We start from the raw sequence: 21,583 nt of genomic DNA, 5'->3' as shown, positions 1-21,583 counted from the left end.
GAGCTGCCCAACTTACCACCCTAGCAGCCGCATTCTGCCCTAGCTACAACCTTTGGACTGTCTTCAAGGGTAGCCCCACATACAGTGCATTACAGTAGTTCAGATGGGAAGTCACCATCTGAGGCCAGGCTATCCAGGAATTGCCATAGCTGGTGAAATAAGCATGGCTGGCCAGCATCACTGAAAGTAGGAAACTGCCTTATACTGAGTCAGACCATTGGTCCATCTAGCTGAGAATTATCTAGTCTGGCTGGCTTTGTAGGCAGGAGATTTCTGCATGCAAAACATGTTCTCTGCCACTCAGCTGTGCACTGGAAGCTGCTTTCTGTGTCTTTCCTTTGTTCTTTGTGGACACTTCAAGCATTATTTGACTTCTGGGTTTTCCTGTGTGCTTTTTTCTTTAGCTGGGATACTTAATCTTTCCATCACAAAGATTGCTTTCTTTTGTGATGCTCAGAATGATCTCCATATACTCACTTTTGCAACCTTCTCTTTCAGTAAGACACTCCTGATTATATGGCCTTGCATATAAGTATCCAAATGTTTGCAAGCCCACAAAAGTATATAGTAGTTTGCCTGCCAAGTGCACCTTTGTAAGTAATGCATGCCATAGACAGCTGGAAAAAATAACTCCACTTCAAGTTTATATTCGCTTTGCCTGGAGTAACCTCTTTGTTGCCATGGTGAAGGGCAAGTAGCTGTTTACAAGCCAGAAGTGCCCACCTAGAAAGAACAGTGACCTTCCATTTAAATATACAGAGTTCAGGTTTTTTATTGCACGATACTTGTACTGAGTTGTTTGTATTTGAATCTCCTTTGCTAATATCACTTCTAGAACTCTAACCAAAGATTTTGGTTCTAAGTATACAAATTGGGTAAAAAGAGGAATATGCTTACTTTGGATCCAGTATTATTGCTTGTTAAAACTATATTGTTAATGTTGGTTGGATTCCAGCCTGTGTTGTGTGTTTCTGCAAGCATAGGAAAGTCCAAGTGAGGAAAGAAAATGTTTAAACATCAAGTTGAGCTGAGACAAGTCAGTGGAGAAGATGACTTCTTAACAAAGAGTGTAAAAAGCTATATGGTTGCTGTTGATCTGTGAAAGGGCCTTTTCAGTGGTGGCTCCCAATTTATGGAATGACCTCCCTGATGAGGTGTGTTTGTCTCCATCACTATTGACTTTCAGGAGGAATTTGAAAACATTCCTGTTTACCCAGGCAATTGATGACTGAAGGGGACTGTTCCAGGCAACCTGGAGATCACTGGATGAAAGAACATCTTTAACTGTAATTGTGTTTTAGAATGCTTTTAACTGTTGTTAGAATGCTTTTCTTTTTGTAATCAAATTGTTTTGTTGATGTATTTGCCATACTGATCTCCTTTAGGAGGAAGGTCAGGATATAAATTCTATACTACTACTGCTAATGCTAATACTAATATTAATATTAATACTAATACTAATATTAATAGTAGGGGTATTTTTAAAGATGTCTTGGAAGCTTTTTTAAAAAAGTTTTTAAAGATGTTTTGTTTTAATGTATTTTAAAGTCTGTTTTTATGATGTTTTAAAGTGTTTTTAGTGCTTTTGTTTGCTGCCCTGGGCTGCTGCTGGGAGGAAGGACAGGAAATAAATAAATAAATAAATGCTATCAAGAGGACCTCCTCTTTATGGCAGCTGTAGCATTCAACTCTATCTGTGTCCACCATCTACGTAGTGCCATGACCCATTTGCTAATAATTAGCCATGAGTGTCTCTGGTTCTGATGTGCTTAACTTATGCAAACTGAAATCATCCCCCCCTCCAGTCACTCCATTCTCCTTCCACTTGCAGTTCCTTATGTCTGGCTGGGCTACAGGTTATTCCTTTCGCTGTGACATTGTTGATTACTCCAGGTCACCTATGGCTCTAAGGGTGAGTAATGTCATGGCTTTGTTGTGGTTCATTAATTCCAGGAATGTGTGCAGTCATTAAACTGCACTGGATACAAGAGAAGAGTTACAAATAAATGTGTGTGTACACGTAATGAAAAGACTAGCCATGAGAGGCATGGACACCAATCCAGGAATCTGTTTACACCCATGGAGAAAGGATTTGCTGCTTTTTACACCTATGCAGAAAGGATTTGCACCTTCCCAGCACATTACAAGTTGCCTCTTAGACTCATGGAGCTATTTAGAAAATGAACAGAAGCCCCTTTCTATGTGCATGTGGATTTCTCCCTTTGTGTTTCTCTGGATTGTATCACTTGGTGAATGGTGATAAGATGTAATTTCCAACTCCTCTGCAAAGGTGTTGCTCATAAATTCAACCCCAAAGCTTAAAACTTTCATATAGTTCAACAAAAACTAAGTTTGGGTTCAAAGCTATTTGAGTTTTTAATAAATATTTTTGTTCTCTGCAGATGGTTCGTGCCTGCTATATGTATTATTTCTCCAAATTTATTGAATTGCTAGACACTGTAAGTATGATTATAGAATTTAACCAACAAAAGAGTAGCACAGTAGCATACTTCAGATTGTGCCAGGAGTGTTGTATTTTCCTCTTCACCAGAAGTGTGTTAATTTCCCGGTGTGGATGTAAACTTTCCACATGCTGTAATTGATTTGGATTAATGCAAAACTGGAGAAGCTTTAACATACATATTTTCTCTTTCTCACTGACAGCAACAGGGACGTGTGTGTGTTAAGATTTGCACAGTAATTATTTTTCATAGTGATGGTGCCTATAACTCAGTCAATTGTGTTTGGTCTTCAAGTTTGTGAGACCTTGCTCATGGAGAATAAGGCTATCAGTGGCTGCTAGCAATAATGGAACAATGACTGTGTTCTACTTCCATTGTCAGAGGCAATATGTCTCTGTATGCCAGTTGCTGGGAACTGCAGGTGGCAAGACTGCTGCTTCATTCATGTTCTGCCTGTAGATTTCCCATAGGTATCTGGTTGGCCACAGTGAGAATAGGATGCTGGACTGGGTGGGCCTTTGGCCTGATGCAGCAAGACTTTTCTTATGTTGTCATGACAAGTCTCTAAGAAATTAGCAAGCTGTGCATTGAGTTAGTACATAGCTTGCAATATTGCACCCAACGCTCCCCTTCAAAAATATTCCAGTATAATAGATTGGCTGGGGCCAGGAAGAATAGCAGCACAAGACTATTTTCCAGATCAACTTTGTGAAAACATGTATGCCTTTTAAAAACCAGGTACAAGTGTTTGTGTAGAAAAAACAGGATCTCGAGTACAAGTTACGTATCACAGGATGCTTTCTAAACGGCACTATTTTTGTACCAGATTGTCTGGGAAAAATGGTGTTCTGTATATACCAGTAATTCTGAAACAGTCTGCATCTTATGTAAAACAAATGGCAATAGATTATTTATCTATTTATGAACACCTTTATGTTACTTTATAGTTTTTAAAAATATGCAAAGTGATGTACAAGACAATAAAAAATAAAACAATTGTACCAAAATTCACAGTAATATAACATCCATTTTCAGCAGTAATATGTGCATTCAGTAGTAACACTCAGGGAATGCCTGTGTGAACAAATACATTTTTAACGTGACGAAAACATGATGTGTTCTTAAATGCACTGCTTGAATAGCACATGTTGCTAACTTTAAGTGTGACTTACAGTAAGATCTGTTTGAATTATTTCAGCTCTTCTTTGTCCTCCGAAAGAAAAATGGCCAAGTTACATTCTTGCATGTCTTCCATCACTCAATCATGCCTTGGACTTGGTGGTTTGGAGTCAAATTTGCTCCAGGTAGTTGCAATCCTATTTGCTTTATAAATAATACAAATGCTGTTAAATGGACATTTTCTTTCTTTCTTTCTTAACTTAACAAATGGATACTTTTCCTAAAAATTCTATGCATGCATCCCAGCTGCTTTGGAAAGTCATATATCCATCAACCCTTAGCTCTTTTGTGCATTTTGTCTATGGGTGGCTTCTTCAACTGGATGGCTAAATGAAGGGCAAGTTGTACATAGTGTGTGTTTGTTTTTAAAGTGACCCAGAGAAAAAGGCACACAGTATAAGGATTCTGTAGCAGGTGCATTATTAACCTGTTAAGATTTCTTACAAGACTCCTTGTTGACTGAATCCAACACACAATTAGGTATGCTGAAGCATATTGGTTTAAATGGGCATCAGAATGCCTAACTCTGTTAGATTTAGGACTGTTTTAGCGGTTTGTTGATAGTTGCACGTGATTAGTGCTGTCTGATTGCTATTTTTTTTTCAGCCTAACACTTTAATGTTCTCAGGCCCACAATCTCTAGCAAGCTGAAATCTGTTGGGAGCATCACCATAGCTGGAACAAATTATTTATTCTGAATTATGCAAGCCTCTTTATTTTGCACCAGTCGGTTAGCTTATTCTACCAGAAACAGTTGGGCAAAAACTGGAGTGGGGAAAAGAAAGCAGTGGGGGCACAGGGGAAACTGCAGGTAACTATCTAGCACAAAGATAATTAAAATCTCTCATCCAAAGGTTGCCTTTTGCTTTTCCAGGCATTTAGAAGACAATTTCTGACCCAGATGCTATTCCCAAAATACTCTTGTTTTCAGATCAATATTAACTGCATGTTGTCCACTGAGACTTGATACCTTAGACCCAGAAATGTCCTACTTGCTAATGTGGAAAACTCTGCAAGACAGATAGTCTTATAGGAAATTTGCCATGGGTGTGTGTGATGATGATGATGGTCTGGACAACTTACCTAATCTGAGGAGGCTGAGGCTGCGCTGTCTTGAGAAGCCCATTATTATGATGTGATGAGTATGTGCACTGTTGCATGTGGTTCCTCCCTCAGTACTAGAGACACTAGATACCAGCAGGACCAGTGTCTGGAGTATCTTCCTGGGCATTCAAGGGAGGCAGCTGCCCTTGCTTCAAAGTGTTATCTGAACTGTGCAGCGTAGTCTGCAACAATGTGTTGCCTCCTCCTTTGCAAGGCTGCATTAGTTCTCCACAAATGAAATTATCTTCATTCTCTCTTGAAATAGTTGCAATATATTCTATCCTATTTAACTTTTTTTGTGGGGGCTTCTAAAAATCATTAGCCTAATGCTGCCTAATACCCATTTATGTGTTAATCCAAGCGTTTGTTATTTCTCTCTGATGGATTCGTTGTAGACAGATATGGAGTACTTTTGAGTGAAATGTCCTTGCGTTAATTAGCATTTTGAAGCTTCTCAATTTATTTATTTATTTATTTATTTTATTTCTTTTTTCAACCGCCCATAGCGAATAGCTCTCTGGGCGGTGTACAAAAGATTAAAAGTACAGAAATACAAAATATCACAATAAATAAACTGAAACAAAGAGATTTAAAATTGTAACATTAAACGCTTTAAAATGCCTGGGAGCATAGCCAGGTCTTAACCTGGCGCCGAAAAGATAGAAGCGTCGGCACCAGGCGTATTTCTTTGGGGAGGCTATTCCACAATTCGGGGGCCACTACAGAAAAGGCCCGAGATCGAGTAACTGTCCTCCGGGCTTCCCGATGGGTTGGTACCCGGAGGAGGGCCTTAGACGCTGAGCGAAGTGACCGGGTCGGTTCATAGCGGGAGAGGCGTTCCACAAGATACTGCGGTCCCACGCCGTGTAAGGCTTTATAGGTCAAAACCAGCACCTTGAATCTGGCTCAGAAGCAAATAGGTAGCCAGTGCAAACGGGCCAGAACAGGTGTTATATGCGCTGACCGGCTGGTCCTCGTCAGCAGTCTGGCTGCTGCGTTTTGCACTAGCTGAAGCTTCCGAACTGTCTTCAAGGGCAGCCCTACGTAGAGCGCATTACAGTAATCCAACCTAGAAGTTACCAGAGCATGAACAACTGAGGCGAGGTCATCCCTGTCCAGACAGGGGCGTAGCTGGGCTACCAACCGAAGGTGGTAGAATGCATTCCTTGCCACCGTGGCCACTTGCGCCTCCAGAGACAAGGAAGGATCGAAAAGAACCCCAAGACTACGAACCTGTTCCTTCAAGGGGAGTGTAACCCCATCTAGAACAGGGTAAACATCCACCATCTGGGCAGGGAAGGCATTCACCAACAGTGTCTCAGTCTTGTCTGGATTGAGTCTCAATTTATTAGCTCTCATCCAGTCCATTATCGCGGTCAGGCAGTGATTCAGCACATCCACAGACTCACCTGTAGAAGATGAAAAGGAGAAATAGAGCTGCGTGTCATCAGCGTACTGGTGGCAACGCACTCCAAAACTCCTGATGACGGCACCCAGAGGCTGCATGTAGATGTTAAAAAGCATGGGGGACAAAACCGAACCCTGAGGGACTCCACAATAGAGAGTCCAAGGAGTCGAGCAATGTTCCCCAAGTACTACCTTCTGGTGACGATCCGCCAAGTAGGAGCGGAACCACTGCCAAGCAGTGCCTCCAACTCCCAACTCCGCGAGTCTCCCCAGAAGGATACCATGGTCGATGGTATCAAACGCCGCTGAGAGATCAAGGAGAATCAACAGAGTCACACTCCCTCTGTCCCTCTCCCGACAAAGGTCATCATACAGGGCGACCAAGGCTGTACTTAATGTACTTCTGATGTTTTTTTTTTAATTTGGTCTTCATTCTAAGAGATCCAAAACGGCAAGAGAATTATCAAAGACATCACAGTGGCCCAGTTTGCATGTCACAGTAAACCATAGTTAACAGTTCACCAAGAAGGTGCTATTCTAGGCTGCTTTACTCCTCCATGCTATCGCATAGGAGAAACAAACCTGGCTTAGTGTTATGTCCAAACTTGAGAGTCTTATTTATTTTGCTCAAATCATTACTATTGTAGAACAAACCTTGACTCCAGATCATGGTTTGTTTGGACCGAAACAAACCATGATCTCCAGTTCAGACATAACACTAAGTCAGGGATCATGGTTTCTTTCTCCCGTGTACTGGTGGGGAAGAGCAAAGCAGCTTAAATTGGTAATTATGGTTTACCAAAGGAGTGATTAACCTGTGGCCCTCCAGATGTTGTTGGGCTGCAGCTCCCATATGTCCCAACCAGCATGGCCAGTGCTCGGGAGATGGGGAATTATAGTCCCAACCACCTGAAGGGCCACAGGCAAATCACATCTGGTTTCCCATGACATGTGAACAAGGCCAGTAACTGTTAGTTTTGTGCCACAAAGCAAAAACATTCATCCACTTACACCCATGGAAACTTCAACTGTAGTTCTGACTAAGTGCTACCACAATCTAGATTGCTCACTTCTATACACCCAGTAGGAAGAGGTTTTCGGGGAGCGAGTCTTCAATGGAGTTCATGTCTTATTTTGCTCCCTGGGTTTCCCAGGCTTCAGACTAATGTGAGAAGTGCTTGATGATAAGAATTACCAAGTTGACAACTGAAGATTTTGAACAAAGAATGCAGCTTGGTTATCAGAACACAGAACATAATTATGAAATGACAGACCAGGAGACCATTTCCTAGTTCACTTTGCACGTATTATAATATCATGCATCTGAAGAAGGCAATCGCCCATAAGAGCTAATGTCTCAATAAGCCAGTGGTACAATCTTTAACGATATTTCATGACCTTCAAATATTGTGTAATATTATCTGGCAGGCTTCCCTGCTTGCATATTCCTGCTAAACCAGCTTCGTGAAAATCCTTCAGGTACTGTTGCTTGTCAATGGGTTGTGAGTCTTCCAAGTTTTGCATACTGTAGAATGTTTTTCTATACTAACTGGCAGTGTCTCTCCAGGATTTTCAGGCGGGGATCTCTCCCAGCCCTACCTGGACATGCCAGGATTAAATCTGGGATCTTTTGTATGCAAAGTAGATGCTCTGCCCCTAAACTATAGTTATTATTATTAATTAAACTATTAATTTATTATTTTAAGTACCACACTAGACTGAATTCAGGCAATCCTATCTCTGCTTTTAATAAGCCAAGACACAAATAAGCCTTTTGTCCGTGCAAGCATCCCTTTGCTTGCGCTGCAGGGGGATGAGCAATCAATCCAGGAAACATTTCCTCCAAACTAGGAAACCTATAGTTACCACCTGGGAAACAAGACAGGGTATTAAACCATGATTTGCAATTGGTTTAATATTATGGCTTGTTCCAGTGCTGGAAATGAAATGGGAAACTGTGTGGTTAATTAGATACTTCCTTGTTTTATTGTTCATAACAATAATGGGCTATGGAGTGGGCAAAAGGTGTGTTCATAGCTCTGCTGTGATCTGAACCAGACTATTATTTCACTAGAACCTGCTTAATACTTTTTATCAACTTTGTTGTCTGGGCCAACCTTTTTCCTTTCTTTACTTTTAATTGATACATCAATCTTGAGCACATATGTGCATTTCCAGAAATGAGAAGTGTCCAATACTTTTTAATTCATGACTGTAAGTTAGCCTAAACAAAGGCAGGGAAAGGTTAGAATGCAAGCTTTGATATACAAATGGGGGTGGAGGAGAGTGAGTTGAGTAATGTTTAAAAATATGGTGCCAAAAATGTAGATTAGCTGGAAACAAATGCAAACGAGGCTGGGTCTATTCCAAGGACATACTTTTTATAAAAACTGGTGCAGATGTTACCTGAAGACAGTAATTTCAGTAAACTGCTGTAAAACAGGCCAAGATCTGCAAAATCTAGCTCAGCATTTCTCATGTCTGAAAATGTGCAGATTATGTTAATTAGTAGCAAGTAAATATCCAGAGCTGTGGTCCATGGACTTAGGATAGAATTCCCAAATTAGCACTTAGTCCTGTTTCTTGAAGGGAAATAGAGGCACATCGAGATTCATTTATTATGTTACTGCCTGTGAAGATCATGCTTAGAGTGTTGAAAGTGGACTGGAAAGACTTGAGTTTAACTCCCCAGTAAACTCTAAGAATCTCTTGGTGATCTTTGGACAGTCATTATCTCTCAGCCTAGCCCAGGAGTAGCCAACATGGTGCCCTCCAGATGTTCAACTCCCATCAGCCCCAGCCCACATGCACAGTTGACAGGGATGATGGGAGTTGGGAGTCCAGCAACATCTGGAGGGCACCACAGTGGCTGCCCTGGCATAACTTACTTCACAAGGTTATTTTGAAGATAAAACAGATTTGGGAGAGAGCTCCTGGGAGGAAAAGTGGGATGTTAACATAGTGTGTGTGGACTTCCCACTCACGGATTCTGGTTAAGTAAAAGGATTGTATTAGCGCCATATCATAGATTGCTCTTTTAGCAGACACATGGCAGATAGTCCCAGTGCTTGCCTTAATGTATGCAAGGGGTTGTAATATGAATTGTTGCTTCTCTGTGGTGTGTCTCTATGAACCAACACACACACACACACACACACACACACACACACACAGATCTAGAGCTGGCATGGAGAATTTGCAAGCAATAATGCTGATGTACATAGTGCAGTCTGTAGATATATCACAGCAACCACATAAAGCTTCTGCCACACTATCGTCTTTGTTAATGGCAACCACATCATTATGGCGTTACACAAAGTGGTCACAAGATTACCTGAAGTAGCCTCAAGGTTTGGTTTTCTTCATCTCATGAAATTAAATCCAGACAAAACAGAAGTGCTCCTCGTTAGTCGTGGGATTGATCTGGAGATAGGGAATTTACCAAGGTTAGATGGCGTTGCACTCCCCCTGAAGACCCAGGTACGCAGTTTGGGTGTACTTCTGGATTCTGCGTTGAACCTGGAGGCCCAGGTATCGGCGGTTTCCAGAAGCGCTTTTGCCCAGTTAAGACTGGTTCGCCAACTACGCCCATTTCTGGAGATATCCGACTTGTCGAAGGTAACACATGCCTTAGTTACATCCCGGCTAGACTACTGCAACACGCTCTACGTAGGGCTGCCTCTGAAAACAGCTCGGAAGCTTAAATTGGTTCAAAGAGCGGCTGCTAGAAAGTTAACAGGAGCGGGCCTATGGGCCCACACAACCCCTTTATTACAACAATTACACTGGTTGCCGATCTGCTTCCGGGCCCAATTTAAGATACTAGTTTTAACCTTCAAAGCCTTACACGGCTTGGGCCCTCTTTATTTATCTGATCGTATTTCCTTCTACGAACCTTCTCGGCCTTTGAGGTCCTCTAGTGATCCTCTTCTTGTAATTCCTTCAACCTTTAAAGTTCAGCTGATGGGAACCAGAACAAGGGCTTTTTCTGTGATTGCTCCCATACTCTGGAATTCTTTACCAGTTGAGGTGCGGCTGTCTTCCTCTCGTTTAGTTTTTCGACGCCAGGTTAAGACGTTTTTATTTCGTCAAGTGTTTAATTTAAGTGATGTATAAAATGTTTTTTAACTTTGATAGGTTTTTATGCTGATTAGGTTTAGGTTTAGTTTAATACTGTTTTTTAGTATGTTAATTTTAACTCTTGTATCTGATTGCTTTGTTTGCCGCTTTGAGTTCTTTGAAAATAGAGCGGGATATAATTTTTTAAAATAAATAAATAAAATAAATCTCATTTCTCTGATTTGTCTCTGATGATGCACTTTGGATTAATACAGAGCTGACGTAGACTTGATCTTGTTCTCCTGACAGGTGGTTTAGGAACATTCCATGGCATGTTAAACTGCATTGTGCATGTGGTCATGTACACCTACTATGGACTCTGTTCACTGGGACCAACTTATCATAAATACTTGTGGTGGAAAAAACATTTGACCACTGTTCAACTGGTGAGTAACTTTCAGAACATGTATAGGAAAATTTGATTATCTGATAGGGCTTGATGAATTTGCTGAGTCTCAAATTATGTGCAGTAAATATGCATGCTACAAAAAGCTTTAAACTAGCTGAATTCATTTCATGGTTTACTATTCCTCTTCCGTTACTATTTAGCCTAGTCTTCCAATGAAATTGTAGCTAATGGATGTGAAATTCTAAGGGTGTCATCAAACACTGCATGAATAGATTTTCCACTTCCTTTCCTCCCCTACAACCTCCCATGCATCCCCAACTTCTGCTTTAGAGAGTTGGAGGACCCTCCGGAACAGACTTTGGGAGATGTGTGGGGGGCCAGAAGGAGAAGCAAAAATGTGTTGCACAATTGGGTGGGCATCGTTGGATGTCATCCTAAATATTTATATAGGACTATTTCCAAGTTCTCAAAGAAATTCTTACAACCCTCTAAGAGGAGATCCAGTTCAAGATATCTTCACTGCACACCTACTATAGCCAAAGATTTACAGTGGGGAAACAACAAAATCTTAAGTAATCATCTATTAAATGCAGACTAATGAATAATGGGTGCAATCCAAAGCAAGTTAGGCAATCTGAAGTCTGTGAACTTGGCTTAAGCACCCATGTCTTTATAATTCCTTAGGTGCACAAACTATCCCCTCCCAAAATTTTGCTCAATGTGTACTAAATAACATACCACAAATAAAAAAAGTTTCTGCAGACAAGAAGTTCCACGGTTGTGAAATATCTGGGCCCAAAATTAATTTCTGTACTAAATGTACATAGCTTTATGAGCCCACTTAATTTAATCATATTATGAGTTGACCCATTACTCTGCCCCTCTAAATAGGTGTGTGTGTGTGTTAGGATTGCACTGTGAGTAAAGCAAAACAATTTGTAGTTTCAGTAGCCTGCTTTGAGAGCTGAACATCATAAATACCCCCTTTTTCCTAATGCCAAGAACATTGTTCTAGTTTTGCAGAACTGCCCTTACTTGTGTTTGGTGTATAACAAAGAAATGGTTCCTCATTAGTTTGCCTTAACTTTTTTTCACTGTCGTAATGATTTATTGTATTCTTTTCTAGATCCAGTTCATTTTGGTTACTGCCCATATAGGACAAATCTACTTCATGGATAGTTGCCCATACCAGTATCCAATCTTCATGTTCATCATCTCACTATATGGTTCTTTGTTTTTAATCCTGTTCCTACACTTTTGGTACAATGCTTACACTAGAGGCCAAAGACCCCCGAAGAATATACAAAATGGCACTATCAAAGGCAAAGCTGAATGAAGCACTCTGCCACAAACATGATACAATGTTTTGAATTGACAATCAAGATGCTAAAGATGCACAGCACACTGTTTTATATGGTTTTCCAAAACAAAAAACCTTGTATTTTTACTATAAGTTATTTGGGATGTAATCTTTATGGGGGAGGGAGGGTTAATGTAATGATTGAGTTACTAACCTGCTATTTTCAGCAACAATGTACATATTAGAAAATTATGTATCAGAGGAATGAATACTGAGTTGCACTCTTGGAGATGCATATAAATATTCATTATGGAAATGAAGTGTGCCTGATAAGTATAAAACAGTACTTTGAGCACTGACAAAGATACAATTGTTTTTAGCAGGTGTCACAAGTTACTGGGTTTATAGGCTACTCATTGAAATGGAATCCAATTTCATGAATGATTTATGGACTATAGACCTTATTGTTAAAACTACTGTAAACATTAATGTGTTTTATACAAATTGTACCATATTAAAGACTATGATTATTTAGTCTTGGTAATTCTTTTGTGTAATTTTGAGGTGTCCTTGGGGTATGAAGAAGGGATTATTTTAAAGACTTGCAACAGTATCCTCATGCCTCCTGTTTGAATTATAAAAGCTGTTGTATCCTATACCCACATACATGAGTCATACTTACTTGAGTGTAGCCATACTTATGGGCTGAATGTTTCATTGAAAACTGAAGACAGAAGGCTTCTGACCACTGCTTAACTTGCAGTAAAATTAATCTGAAAGTCACTTCTACTGCCACATGAGTATATGTTAGAAATGGGTTGTAAAAAGAGAATTATGGATTATTGTGTATGAAAGATTGTGTATTGTAAGTCTGTACCTAGTTTCACATTTTGGACCTAGAATTTATACATTAAGTTCCTTTTGGGCAGCGGTGCGTAACCTGTGGCCCTCCACATGTGGCTAAGACCAGTGGTGGCTGGTGGCTCCATGTCAGTGGGGTGCTTCAGCACCTTGGATTGCTTCTTGAAATTTAGATTATAACCCAGAGCGTTTTCCACAGCCCCACTAACATGGAGCTACCAGCCCCCACTAGCTGGGACTAATTGTAGCAACCAAGGCCAGTGGTCAGGGATAATGAGAGTTGGAGCCCAGCAACACCTGGAGGCCCACAGGATGGCCACCTCTGCTTTATGCTTTGGTCTGTAGACATGCATTTCTGCTTCCTGATGACTAAAATAGATTTAAAAAATAGATTTAAAGGAAAGGACAGCTCTATCCTCTTTCCCTTTTGTAAGGCCAATCATTGTCTTTAGCACTTATTCAGCAGCAGTGGTAGAGTACATTATTTACATGCAAAAGGGGCTAGGTTCATGCCTTGATATCTCCATGTACAGCTGGGAAGGCCTCCTGTCTCAAATCTTGCAGCACGTCATTTTTTAATTTTGTTATTTAGCTTAATAACAATAATAATAATAAAGGGAAAGGGGGGACCCAATAAGATGAATACATATACATACACCTTTCCCCTTTAAAGCAGAGTTAATCATGTATATGGTCTTACATCCTCACCCATTTTCTCGTTCCAAAATATAAGGGTCACTCACCTTTCAATAAACGTACTTTCATATGTTTGTTTTTTCTTGCTGTGAGCTTATACATTGTTCCTAAGTCCCAGATCTTAAAAGAACCATTCTCACAAGGGATGAGGAACTGTTTCCCCCCCCCCCCAAATGGTTGAAATAGATGTTTTTACTGCTATTAGCAGGATGGTAACTATTTCAATGTCCACAATTTCATCTCGGCCCTCTAAATAAGAAGTACATTTAATGGATTCTTTGGGCCAGTCACTGCCTCAGCCTCAATGGTAAACTACCTCTGAATACCGCTTACCATGAAAATTCTATTCATAGGGTCGCCATGAATCGGAATCGACTTGAAGGCAGTTGTGACGGTCCTTCCCCGGCTCTCCTTGTCAGGTTCCAACCTGCTCTTGGCTACTGCCTGTCACTAGGCACCACCAGAGACTCCACCAGTCCGGACCGTCCTTCTTTATGGTTTCTCTCTCCGCTCTAGCATAGACCTCACCAGATCCCCCTGCTAGGCAGCACCACCAGTCACGTTCTATAACCAGTATCCCCAGAGACTCTGCCTGAGTCTCTCTCAATCAGGTTACCTCTGTGACTGCGTGCTCAAGCTGTCCCACTCCCTTTGTATCAATGCAGATACATATATTTCTGATTTGCTCTGAATGCTTGTGGTGTTATTCTTCCCTTCCCCGCTGCCACCATTTGTTATCCTTCAGCCTTGGTATTTACCTTACCCTCCCTTCTGGTATGTGAAACCCCAGCCAAGGATCAGGCCTTTGGTAAACCAAAAGTATTTATTAAATAACAAAGATAACAAGATTACTTTAAAAGGCACTTAAGCATATGGTTTCATCTATTCCTGAGGTACTGGTCTTAGTATTAATCCGAACTCCACACTCTCCTCTCATAAACCCACCAAAACAACCCACTACCATCCACCTCACATCCACCTTCCACCTCACATCCACCCAGATTTACCTGACATCCTTCCATTTATACTGTCAGCCATTTTAAACATTCAGCCAATCATCCAGCATTCTACTGCCCATTCACTCCCCCTCCTCTTTCATTCAACTTACCATGTATCTCCTATACAAACAGCACTTACCATATATACACTAATAGAGGAACATCACAGCAGTCCATTACCATTTCCATTTTGGGATTTCATACTTAGTTATTTGTTTAATATTTTCTAAGCAAGCCATGATTCACCATTTTTTTTGACTTCAGTTCCAATAAATGCAAGTAAACTGCATCATGGGCCCCAACCCCATCTCCAACAGTTAATTCTTTTTAGACAGTATTAAAGTAGGTGCAACAGTGCTTTGACTCTGTTTAAGGCAGTGCACAAATTATAGAAACGTGGTGTGATACTGCAAACTGTCTCTGTTGCTGCCATTTGCACCTCAAGATATATTAGAGGTGGGAAAGACAACTACAGTGATCGGGACTGGAGCAACTTCCCAAAGAGGAAAGGTTACAATAGTGAGGACTTACTGGTTTAGGGGAAAAGATAAGATGAGGAGGGGGAGCAGGAAAGGGGTGCATAAAATTAAGCACAGTGTGGAGAAAGGTTTTTGCCCTTTTAATATTAGAAGGGGGGGTCACCTGAAGAACCTGAATTCTAAGACATGCTTTACAGACAAAGGCAAGTACTTCCCACAGCTGAAGTGTGGGTTTGGCTATCACAGGCTGTAGTAATGTAGGTGGTTGCTGTATTTTACGTCCAGGATCGCTGGCAGCGTGCCTCTGCATATTAATTGCTGGAAATTACAAATCGAGGAAATGTTGCGCTCAGGTCGTGCCGGTGGGCTTCCCATAGGAATCTGCTTGGCCACTCTAGGGAAACGAGATGCTGGACTAGATGGCCCTTTGACTTGATCCAGCAGGGCTGCTCTTACGATCTTATCCACGCCTGCAACGGAACGCGCGCTCACGCCCTCTGTTACATTGGCAAAAGTAAATCGCATCTGAGTTTCACGGGGCTTTTATTAGTCCCCACAAAACATGGAGAGGGTCGCAGGCGAAGTCTCAAAGAGATCTGTTACTGTCACAATTCCCTCCCCCCCTCGCCGCTGTTGCCTAGCAATTGTAAGGGAGAGAGAGCTCATTGGTTATTATCTGCCGCTATGTAAAACGGGACTCTGACGTGTATCAGGGGGCCAATCAGCTCTTTGGGGGGGGTAGCAAAAAGAACTACTGTAGTGACAAAGGTTATTTAAACATATGAGTAGAAATGAGAACGAGAGGACAGGGTCAAAGAGCCACCCTCCAATCGGGTGCTTCCCAAGGATTACGTCATCATAACTCGATCCAATTAGGATTCGCTGGTCTCCGATTCAAACTCAATCGAAGAGGCTGTGTAGCGTGTGTGTCTGCCGGTCTCCGTGGAAACGGGCCGGTGAGTGTTGTTTTATCGTGGCGGCCGATGGAACCTCGACTGGTGGGTCCTGGGCCCTACCGCGCCACCCGGCTGGTAAGTGGACGGTAGCTCAGCGGAGACTGCTCTTGTTTTCCCGGGGCTCAGGCCTCCCTCTGTTGTATCTTTAGACTGAGAAGTCCTTCCCTTTGGTTCCTGAGCAAGAGCGAGCAATGTACTCTGGACGTGCTCAAAGGCGCATTCATCTTAACATTGTATTTGTTGCAGCTCTTCCAGGGCTGAGCCAGATCTCAAAGTCTTATATGAAGAAATCAGCTTCGACACTGCAAGTCTGGGACAAGCGTAATAGGGTTGCCAACTAGCTACAATTCAGCAATCTGGTTCTTTGGGCACAGGTAGCCTACCCTGCCCCCAGAATGAACGGGGAGATTCATGTGCGCTGTGGCAATGGGGAATTGCCCTTTATAAGACGTCCAAGGAGGCAGCGCAGCTGACAGCATTTCCTGTTCTGCAGCCATAAAATAGGAAGCTGGTTTAAACCAGGTCAAACTTCCTAGCCTAACACTGCCTGCTTTTGATATTAGCACTCCAGAGTCTCAGGTAGAAGTTCTTTCGCGTCATTGATTGCCTGATCCTTTTAGCTGGTGATGCCAAGAGTTGAACCTGGGGCTTCCTGCAGGCAAAGCTCTGAGCAATGGAGCCACCCCAGTCTTGGCACATTTGGATGTTTTGCTCCCCCAGCATTACAGCAGAAGCTCTGTAGACTGGCAAACCTATCTGCCAAATTCAGAGGGCACTTCTCGACTGTGGGATTCTATTGCTTACCAACAAATCTAGGTTGCACAATTGCAATTGATTGGGGGTTTTTGCTCAACCCTCTTCTCCCAAAGACTGGACTTCCTGCGATAACACAAGTGACAAGAAAATGCACTAGAAAGGGATAACATTTGCTTTGATGCAACATTGTCTAACCTCTCCACAAGTAAATTAGGATAAATGCTCAATACGCAGGTCATCTGGGTGCCCAGAATCTCCAGTCTGCCTGCTTTTCCCCTGGGCCGCCTCTCAGCTGGGTGGGTGTAACACCTGTGGAGAAGTTAGGGAAACATGCTCTGCCCTGCATGCCAGAATTTTCAAATCAAAACCTGGCTAATGGGGGGAAGCTCTTTTGCCTGTACTTTATTTCCACCAGAGTTGAGCTACTTTTTCTCTCTCTTTTGCTTTTACACAGACACACACATACATATGTGTGTACATGCATAACCATACCTTCTATTTCCTCAGCAGGAATAGAGCTGGGCCTGGTTTGCGTGACATACTAATGACAGAGAAGGATCTTAGATGAAGAATGCAGGGTCTGGGTTGGTTCACATGGGGATAGGTATTGGGGTCCTGAGCTGCATAAGGCTTTATAGGTCAAAACCAACACTTTGACTTGAGCCCAGAAACTAACTGGTAGCCAGTGCAGTTTGTCAGAATTGGTGTTATATGTTCTGACTGTCTTGCCTCAGTCAACAATCTGGCTGCCAAATTCTGCACCAGCTGCAATTTCCAAGCTATCTTCAGAGGCAGCCGCACATATAATGCATTGCAGTAATATGACCTGGAGATTACCAGAGTGTAGACAACAGAAGTTAGATTATCCCTGTCCAGATAGTGGCACAGCTGGGTCACCAGTCAAAGGCTTCTTGAGCCTCAAGCGACAGTAATGGATCCAGAAGTACCCCCAAACTACGCATTTGCTCTTTCAGAGGGAGTATGGCTCCATCCAGAGCAGGCCACATCCCATCCATCTGGTCTAGCGAACCTCCCACTAACAGTCTTGTCTAGCCTCAGACTTGTCTGGATTAAGCTTCACACTATTGGCTCTCATCCAGTCTAGTAGTAAATAAAGACATCAGTCTAGGACATGGTTGCCATACCTGCAGATGTAAGGAGAAGGAACTGTGTGTCATCAGTAGATTGCTGACAACACACTCCAGATGACTCCACTCAGCAGTTTTATCTAGATGTTGAAAAGCATGGGGGATAAAATTGAATGCTGCAGAAGCCCACAGTGCTGAACAATAATCTTCAACCACCACCCTCTGAAAATGACCATCTGAGTAGGACTGGAACCACCACATAGTGATGCCACCCATGCCTAACTTGGACAGCTGCTCCAGAAGAATACCATGGTTGAAGGTATCGAAAGCCATTGAGAGATCAAGGAGAATTAACAGGGACACAGTCCCCCTGTCTCTGCTGACAAAGCATACAGGGCAACCAAGGCAGTTTCTGTGCCAAAACTGGACATAAACAGAAATGGATTTAGAAAATCAGTTTTATCCAAGAGAGCTCAAGAACCTTGCCCCAAAAGGGGCGATAATCAAGCAGTCGGTAATTACATAAATTTTCTGAATCCAGGGAGGGTTTCTTAAGGAGTGGTCTTATACACATAGTAGAGCAGTCATTGGCCTGGAGTGTACATGCCATTCAATGAGGTGGCAGAAGGGAGGGCCACCAATGGAGGGGGGTTATGGGGGGTACACATGTATCGGCCCCAAACTGGCTGGACGCCTCAATTCTTATTTTTCATTTTTTTTTAACATAATAAGTCAATTGGACATCTAGAAGGAAAGTTAGAAAGCAAAAAGTGGCATCAGTGTTCTAAGGCTTATTAAAGGGAAGCTGCTGTTGCTAAGGATGTTTAATCACTGTTGCTAAGTGATCAGAGGAAGGAGTGTTGACCACTCCCACTTGGGACTTGAGGAGGGGGTGCTCCCAGAGTAGCAGAAAAAAAACAGGAGGAGGAGGTTGTTGCTGCAAGCCTGACACTGGGCAAAGGAGGATAGTCTGTATCCAGGGGTATGTTTGTTTAAGCGCTTTCCTCTGTGTCCACATTATTTCATTTAGTCACAAAGTGTTCTGCCTTTACAGTATAAAATACATTTAGCCGGCTTTGGTATGTGTTACTGGAAAGTAACTCCCTCGAAATAAATGAGGCGTCGCCTACTGAGAAAAAAAAGTGATATTGCAATATCCCCCTCCCCCAGTTTTCCATGTCCTCTACCCAACCACTACTGGTCTATGTATCATCACTGGGCTGTTATTTATTAATATACAGTAACCATAAAACAAAAATATGAGTCACCAATGCCTGAACGACTGTGCTCAAGCTCTTCTGGTCCAGGAATGGTCAGAGCTGTTGTAGTAGCCACAGCTGGTAGAAAGCACTTCTTTGGTCTCTGCTAACTGCCAAGAAGACCCAAAGGCTCTGGATATTTTTTGTATTGCTTTTAACAGGATGTCAGCAACCTGGGTCATCATTTGAATGAAAGGGGAGCTATAAATCTTTAAAATAAATAAACAAATAACATTAAAAAGGAAGGATTAGCATTCAAGCACATCGGGGGTCTTACATAGCATTACCATGCTGCCTTTAGATGCTGTCAGTTATGTGCACTCACCAACCCTTACACTGTGGATGGTTTCAGGAAACACCCAGGTTGTGGTTAAGACCCACTCGCTTCCTTGTTCCCACAGTGCACCAGATCAGCAATAAATAAGAGACAGCCAGTGTGGTGCAGTGGTTGGAGTGTTGGATTGGGGTCAAATCCTCGCTTAGCTGTTAAGCTCACTGGGGGACCTTGGGCCAGTCACTGTCTCTCAGCCTAACCTACCTTCCAGGATTGTTATGAGGATAAAATCAGGAGGGGGGGAGAACCATATTTGCATGCTACCTTGAGCTCCTTGGAGGAAAGGTGGGATATAAATGTAATAAATAAATAAATAATAAAAACCATCTATGGGGGTTCTGTTGTTTTATTAGCTTGCAGGATATTTTGCACTGAGGTATAATTCCTAGTTGATGTTTTTTGGGGTAGTTTGCTGTGGATTAAGAAAAAATCAAAAAACCCCCCCAGCCCTTAGCATTGGGGTAAAGGGAAAAACCCGTTGTATATGTAGAAAAAAACCTGAAGTTGTGGGAACAATAATTTTCCTGATTTGGGCAAATGTTCACTTTCAAGTGGGTTATCTTCACCTGCTCCTCTTAACATTTTCTGGGACTGCCTATGCCTGAGATTAGCAAACAAGCACTAGCTTGCCCTTGGGTAAAACTTTTTTATAATGATAACTTTTATTGTCTTCTCAGTGGAATGAGACTATTGAGCTCTTTCGAGATGGAATGCCTTTACGGAAGCATCGCTGTCACTTCAAAAGCTACGAGCGCTGCTTCACGGCTTCAGAGGCAGTAGACTGGCTACACAGGCTACTAAGGCACAATCAGAATTTTAGCCCAGAAGTTACCCGTACACAAGCAGTTCAGCTCCTTAAAAAGTTCCTGAAGAATCACATTATTGAAGATATCAAAGGAAAATGGGGCAAGGAGGATTTTGAGGACAATGGTCACTTATATAGGTAAATCACTAGACATTATGGTTATTTGGGTTGAAACCTGAAAAAAATGAGTTAGCTACTTGAGATGTTGTGTTTTATTGTGTATCTCCAGATGCTCACAAATTCTTGCAACTTTTGTCAAATTAAATTACTGTTTTGATAACTGGAAATATAGCAGAAAGGCATAATTATTATATACACTTTTTGTTGGAACAGGTTCTAGTTTGTGCCATAGACAAAATCTCCCCCACTCAACAGCTGTTTTTTTTTAAAAAACCAGTGCTTATTTACAGACTTGGGCTACAATCCAATACATGTCTACTCAGAAGTAAGCTCAATGGGACTTACTGCCACGTAAGTGTGTATTGGATTGCAGCCTTGATGATTTCACCTTAGCCTCTAGTGAACCAATGATTTAAACCAGGGTGGTGGGCTTCTTTTTTTTCTTGAGGCCCTCATTCCCTTAGGGTGGGGGTAATCTGTCACATGCTGCATGCCTGTGATGGGTAGGGCTGGAGCCAAAGGTGTGTAAGGCCAATCTTTCTTTCTTTCCTCTCTGTGATGTGGCAAGGCTCAGCAGGGGTGTAGGACACGGTGAGGTTCAGGACGGAAATACGGCAAGCTTCAGACAGGAAATGAGCCAGGGTTGAGGCTGCTCTGTGGAACACAGCACTCTGACATTGCTGCAAGACACTGCTCTATTTAAAGGGGTCCAGCCTTCTCTAGGAACCTTCTACTATAATGAAACAGGGGAGGTTCAGATCGTCTGCACTAGAGTCCTTGGGAGTCAGGGGATAGCAGTGTCACATCAGGGCAGGGTCGAGGCGATGCCTCCACAGGTTCACCAAGTGGCAACGCCTTTGGGGCTGGCCCTGCGTGCCCTTTTCCCTTCCGGTATTTATTTATTTATTATTTGATTTATATCCCGCCCTTCCTCCCAGCAGGAGCCCAGGGCAGCAAACAAAAGTACAAAAAACAATTTAAAATATCATAAAAACAGACATTAAAATACATTAAAACAAAACAACTTTAAAAACATTTTTAAAAAGGTTTGAAGACTTTTTTTAAAAAAAGGTTAAAAAACATATTGTTGTTTTTTTAAAAGAGTCCTCATCTCCATGACCTGACGGAGAGGAATCCAACATCCTGGTCCCTGGGACTACCACCATCCCCTTTCCTCCATTTCCTCCCTGCTTTGCCATGTATGAAATTATGGCAAAGACCTCATGAAACTAGGCTGAGAACTGCAGGTTGCTCACCCTGATTTCAGCCAAAGGAATCGTCTCCTTTAGTTGTCTTTTTCCCAAAACTGTG

General features: G+C 42.1%; 2 protein-coding genes across 10 annotated transcripts in view; both read left to right on the top strand.

Moving 5' to 3' along the window:
• ELOVL7 (ELOVL fatty acid elongase 7) overlaps positions 1–12,444 on the top strand; it is an 80,479-nt gene extending 68,035 nt beyond the window's left edge. For 7 of the 8 annotated variants that reach the window (XM_061618662.1, XM_061618700.1, XM_061618680.1 and 4 more), the window contains 5 exons: positions 1,832–1,912; positions 2,403–2,459; positions 3,661–3,766; positions 10,521–10,657; positions 11,747–12,444. In XM_061618662.1, the coding sequence (XP_061474646.1) occupies positions 1,832–1,912; positions 2,403–2,459; positions 3,661–3,766; positions 10,521–10,657; positions 11,747–11,956 (591 nt within the window). In that variant the 3' untranslated portion in view covers positions 11,957–12,444. Of the gene's footprint in view, positions 1–1,186; positions 1,287–1,831; positions 1,913–2,402; positions 2,460–3,660; positions 3,767–10,520; positions 10,658–11,746 lie in introns of all 8 variants that reach the window. The other variant, XM_061618722.1, reaches the window with a different exon arrangement.
• A 3,309-nt stretch (positions 12,445–15,753) lies between these two features.
• Positions 15,754–21,583, top strand: part of DEPDC1B (DEP domain containing 1B) — a 66,082-nt gene continuing 60,252 nt past the window's right edge. Inside the window, exons 1-2 of one of the 2 annotated variants that reach the window (XM_061618651.1) lie at positions 15,754–15,985; positions 20,025–20,290. In XM_061618651.1, coding sequence (XP_061474635.1) covers positions 15,938–15,985; positions 20,025–20,290 — 314 coding nt within the window. In that variant the 5' untranslated portion in view covers positions 15,754–15,937. The remainder of the gene's footprint in view (positions 15,986–20,024; positions 20,291–21,583) is intronic. The other variant, XM_061618640.1, reaches the window with a different exon arrangement.

Source organism: Rhineura floridana, chromosome 1 (assembly GCF_030035675.1).
Source record: "Rhineura floridana isolate rRhiFlo1 chromosome 1, rRhiFlo1.hap2, whole genome shotgun sequence".
Classification (NCBI taxonomy): Eukaryota; Metazoa; Chordata; class Lepidosauria; order Squamata; family Rhineuridae; genus Rhineura; species Rhineura floridana.
This window is presented reverse-complemented; position numbering and strand designations above follow the sequence as displayed.